The sequence below is a fragment of the Chelon labrosus genome (assembly GCF_963514085.1).
Source record: "Chelon labrosus genome assembly, chromosome: 17".
NCBI classification, from domain to species: domain Eukaryota; kingdom Metazoa; phylum Chordata; class Actinopteri; order Mugiliformes; family Mugilidae; genus Chelon; species Chelon labrosus.
The window spans coordinates 9,650,028-9,654,303 of record NC_140350.1 but is presented as its reverse complement, the minus strand read 5'-3'; the positions used below and the strand labels follow the sequence as shown (position 1 = coordinate 9,654,303).

Here is a 4,276-nt window from a genome sequence, read left to right as displayed (position 1 = left end):
TGTTGGCATTTTTCTTTCATTTCGGGTTCTTGTTTTCGTACCTACGTCAGACAATCTGGTGTGAGTGTTCAAGTATTTTAATACAGTGATTTATGATGCTGCAACAAAAAAAGACCAAAATTAGAGTTCTGTAATTGTTTCATTGGGCAATTTTTTATTGAACAGCGTCAATAGTCATTACTTTTTATAACAAAAAGTAGGTGATACCACGTCTGCCAGGTGAACCCGGCTCAGTGGAGGCTGATCCCAGGATGTTACCAACCAACACAGAACGTGAAAAAAGCACAAAGGACAGAGAAAAGAAAAAAAGTTGGAAGAAAGAATTAGGTTAGCAGAGTCAAGAGTCTCTAGGTGAGCGGCTGTTTCCTCTGCACGCCTGTCAGCTGGCTTGATTGCACATGAATGGTCACGAGAAAAACATAAGATTGTCTCTCTACTTCTGAGCGGGGATCATGCCATCAATGGCCTCTCCCTTCTCCAGCTTCTTCTCCATCTCGACCATGAGCTTGACACCATCAACCACCAGCTGGACCTGTTCCACCTCGGAGGAACCCAGACGATCAGCGTTGGAGATGTCAAACACACCGCCCACGGAGGCAGTGTCCACACCACCTAAAGAAGGAGGGCAAGGGATGAGATGCAGATCACACATCACACCTTTCACCTCCGGCTCTGTAGAGAGCACAGTGGGCCGTTCAAACTGATACACAAGTGTGTAAGTTAAAGAGTGCATGTACCTGTGCCACGCTTCTGCAGACGCAGCCTGGTGAGGATCTCCTCGAACTTGGCGTGTGTGCTCAGCTTGGGCAGCTTGACGTGGACGCCACCACGCAGACCGGTACCCAGGTTGGAGGGGCAGGTCAGGATGTAGCCGAGATGCTCGTTCCACATGAAGCCGTGGTTGTGCTTCTTGAAGGTCTCCTCAATCTGGCAGTTCATAAAAAAGGAGAGTCAGGTGAACATCCTGCAGTGATCCACACAGTCTTATCATTATAGCTTTTTTTGATGCATTTTCCTTTTGTACCTTCTGCAGGCCAACGCAGAAACGCCTGAAAACCTCCCTCATGTTGCCGCCCTTCTGCATGGAGATGACACGAAGGTGATCCTCCTCGTTCACCCAGACCAGGAAGGTCTTGTTGTCGTTGTGCCTGAGTTGACATCGACATAAAGACAGAGATAAACATGCAGGTAATACGGAGCTGGTTTTTCACCGCTGGCCTTCTGACAGCTATTGGTCATACTCACCAGATGCCTCTGCCGTCGGGCCAGTCACGGGCCATACCGGCGCAGGTCAGCAGGGGAGAGACGGGCTTATCAAACAGGAAGTGATCGTTGATCAGCTGCTCCTGCTCGGCGTCAGTCATGCCACTCAGGGGGTAGTACTTTCCCTTGAACTCGCCATCCAGGGGGGTCAGAGCTGCAAAGACAGACTTAGTTAGGAAATTGAACAAGCAGTGTAAGCTTTAGGCAAGTGTCACGTGACAAATTTGTGTATCTCGCTGGGTTCCTCTTATCCTTAAACGATACTATCCTTTCTTGTGAATTGTCCATTGCAAGTGTTCCACCAACTGTATACTCATGTATTTAAAATAATAACAGCTTACCCTCAACGGACAGCCTCTCAATAAGTCTGCGCTCGCCACGGCTGTTGTGGGGGGGCAGGGTGAATCCCTTGATGCTGCGACCAGTACGAACACGGCTGGACAGAACATAGTTGGGGTCCAAGTCATCGCCACCCTAATGACAGAGGAATAACTTTTGAGTATTAGGTGAAAAGTAATACATAAACCATCGGACTTACTCTCTAGCTGGATGTGTGAAAGCCAGCCAACTGGTGGTTGACTCTACACCTGAATGTCTTATGTGTTAAATGATTATTATGTGTTCTAAGTCTTTACTGAATGAGTTTGAGAGCTTTCTCCTCCTGTGGTACTGTACCTTCAGGTTCTCAAAGTTGAGGTCGGTCTTGTGCTTGTCAGTGGGCTTGTATCCACCATGACGGTCGGAGATGATGGGGTCGAGCAGATCCTTGAAGACCTCATAAGACTCCTCATCACCAGCGACACAGCCAACAGTCATGATGAAGGGGTGACCTGAAGACCAGCAGCAAGTAGGACAGAATGGGGGAATTAGAAGATGGACAGATTATGAATAAAAGAGTTTTGCGTTGCTAAGACACCACAATGTTAACATCATTCCCCAAAAAGTTTCATCCTGGTTCACAGGCTGAGTCTGGGGCTTCTGGCAATAAATGGGTCATTAGAGTGCCACTAATTGTGTAAAACCAGGTGACCACCCAGGTTCATCTCAATAAATTAATGTAATTGCAGGTGAGTATTGGTTTGTTAACTAACCCTAGTTATGTGATTTCCAAGTTTCCCCCTGCCATAGATGTTCCTAACAAAACCCTAAACTCCCCACTGGTCAGAGCTGAAGAAGCACTTGGATGAACGGTGAAATATCTTCAAGAAACCTCAAACATGTCCAGTTGCCAGTGCTTCAGCATAGTTTTTGGATATAGTGCATTTATAATGCTAATTTAGGGTTCTAATATTAATAATCTCTCTGGGTCTCACCGGGGTTGTCGACACCAGTCTGGATGACGTCATCCAGGGTGTAACCACTGGGTGTCTGCTTGTCCCTCATCTTGCCATACAGCTCCTTGGTCAGCACCTTGGCCATATGGTTGTTGTGCTTGGACAGGTCAGGGAACTCCTCCTCAACCTTATAGTTGAGCTTGAAGTTGTTGTGGGTGTTTCCGAAAGGCATGATTGCTTTCTAACACTGTGGAGAGAGGGAAACAAAAGATCAGAACACTTTTTCTGAGGCGCGGGACGATCACGAAACTAATTCATACTATTCTGAATATTGACAGAAATTCTTCAGCGTTTGGAGGTATGTGATATGCTCCAAGACAGCTGCAGAGTTTAACCGGTGTCAGCACAGGAATCCTGGTAACAAGTGTCACTCAGTTTCGAACGGCTCAGATGTCCGGGTGAAATGGAGTAGAGGCAGGAGTGCCTGTTGCCTGGGTATTTTTAGAACCAGCACATCTGACTACCCCTCATGTCCTCTGCATGTACCAATGTACAAGAAGCACTTTAAATCTCCTGGTAGACACATCATCCCAGTTGTCCAAATTACACGTTGACACATAAATACGCATGTTCTACATACATATGCCCTTTGAAAACACCATGCACGTTATTTGCATCATACTACACAGTCAAACACGTAGTACATCCCCTAAAGTTTTCACTGTGCTGAATTCCATAATTTGTTCTGTCTGGCCTTGCTAGGCTGATCACATCAACAATAAAGCAGCGATAATGGTAATGTTGTATATGAAATGTATCACTAAAGAACGACATTTTGGTAATAAGCTGAGTTGGTTTGTAAGATGAAACTTTTCCATGAAGTAGTTGCTTTGCTTAAAGTAACTGTCTCATTAGCTCGAAGCCCAAAACGTCATAGCTGCAACTCTTTAATGGCCTGAATCACAACCTGGATCTCTAGGCTGTCTCCTTTACATGTATCAGAGCAAAGCACCTGTGCACATAAATCATTGTCTAAATGAGAGAACACATTACAGAGCGCCTGCAACTGCAAAGCAGCTACTGATACCGGATTGAAATATAATTTTCATGCATATTTTACTTAAATGAGAATATAACAAAATTCGGTAGTATTCATCGTATGGCTGCAAACACAACAAAGTTAATTTCATTGTGGACTTTTACTTCCAAAACCTTTTGAGAAAAACAGCCAAGAAAGATGTTTCCCATTCTAAATGTTTGGATAACTATGTCCATGTCAGTTCCTTTTGTAACCATTTAAAAATGAATAATTTCTGTGATATTTCTTTACCTGCACACCAGACAAGAATAGAGGTAACAGTCCTTGGGATCAGATCCTGTTCACCACAGCCAAAATAGGGGTCACCCAACTCTGGAGGTCTCTGCTCCCTCTTTATATACTGAGCAGACAGTCAGCCATTGGCTTGGCCATTTTAGTGCCTGCTGTGCCCTCATTGGTCAGAGCCTCTGTTCTGATACTTTGACCGGTTTATGAAAGGGACACATATACATCTCAGTCATCCAAGACGGGCTCTGCAGCTGTACCTTCGCCCTCCTCCTCACCACCCCTCACCCCCATGCATAACTCCACTTGGACAGTGTGAGTATCAGCCAGGAGAGGAGGGGGTCAGTGAGGGGTGGTAGAGTAGTGACAGTGGGGGTGTAAAGCAACTGAAAAAAGCTGAGCTTCATTTCTACCA

General features: G+C 45.5%; 1 protein-coding gene across 1 annotated transcript; it reads right to left on the bottom strand.

Moving 5' to 3' along the window:
- Positions 1-126: 126 nt before the first annotated feature.
- Positions 127-3,938, bottom strand: ckma (creatine kinase, muscle a). Its single transcript, XM_084565089.1, has 8 exons — positions 3,868-3,938; positions 2,577-2,784; positions 1,939-2,093; positions 1,605-1,737; positions 1,246-1,417; positions 1,025-1,148; positions 738-927; positions 127-612 (listed from the first exon to the last, which is right to left on the bottom strand). Exons 2-8 carry the CDS (start codon positions 2,767-2,769, stop codon positions 434-436), a joined length of 1,146 nt encoding a protein of 381 aa, XP_084421215.1. The 5' UTR covers positions 2,770-2,784; positions 3,868-3,938; the 3' UTR covers positions 127-433.
- Between the last annotated feature and the right edge of the window lie 338 nt (positions 3,939-4,276).

What these genes read in the sequence shown, in the direction of transcription:
- ckma (XM_084565089.1), bottom strand. Translation starts at nt 2,769, where the DNA reads ATGCCTTTCGGAAACACCCACAACAACTTCAAGCTCAACTATAAGGTT. An exon ending in TGAGAGGCTGTCCGTTGAGG is followed by an intron (nt 1,418 to 1,604) that starts GTAAGCTGTTAT and finishes CTGTCTTTGCAG; the next exon opens with CTCTGACCCCCCTGGATGGC. An exon ending in TCTGCAGAAGCGTGGCACAG is followed by an intron (nt 613 to 737) that starts GTACATGCACTC and finishes CTCCTTCTTTAG; the next exon opens with GTGGTGTGGACACTGCCTCC.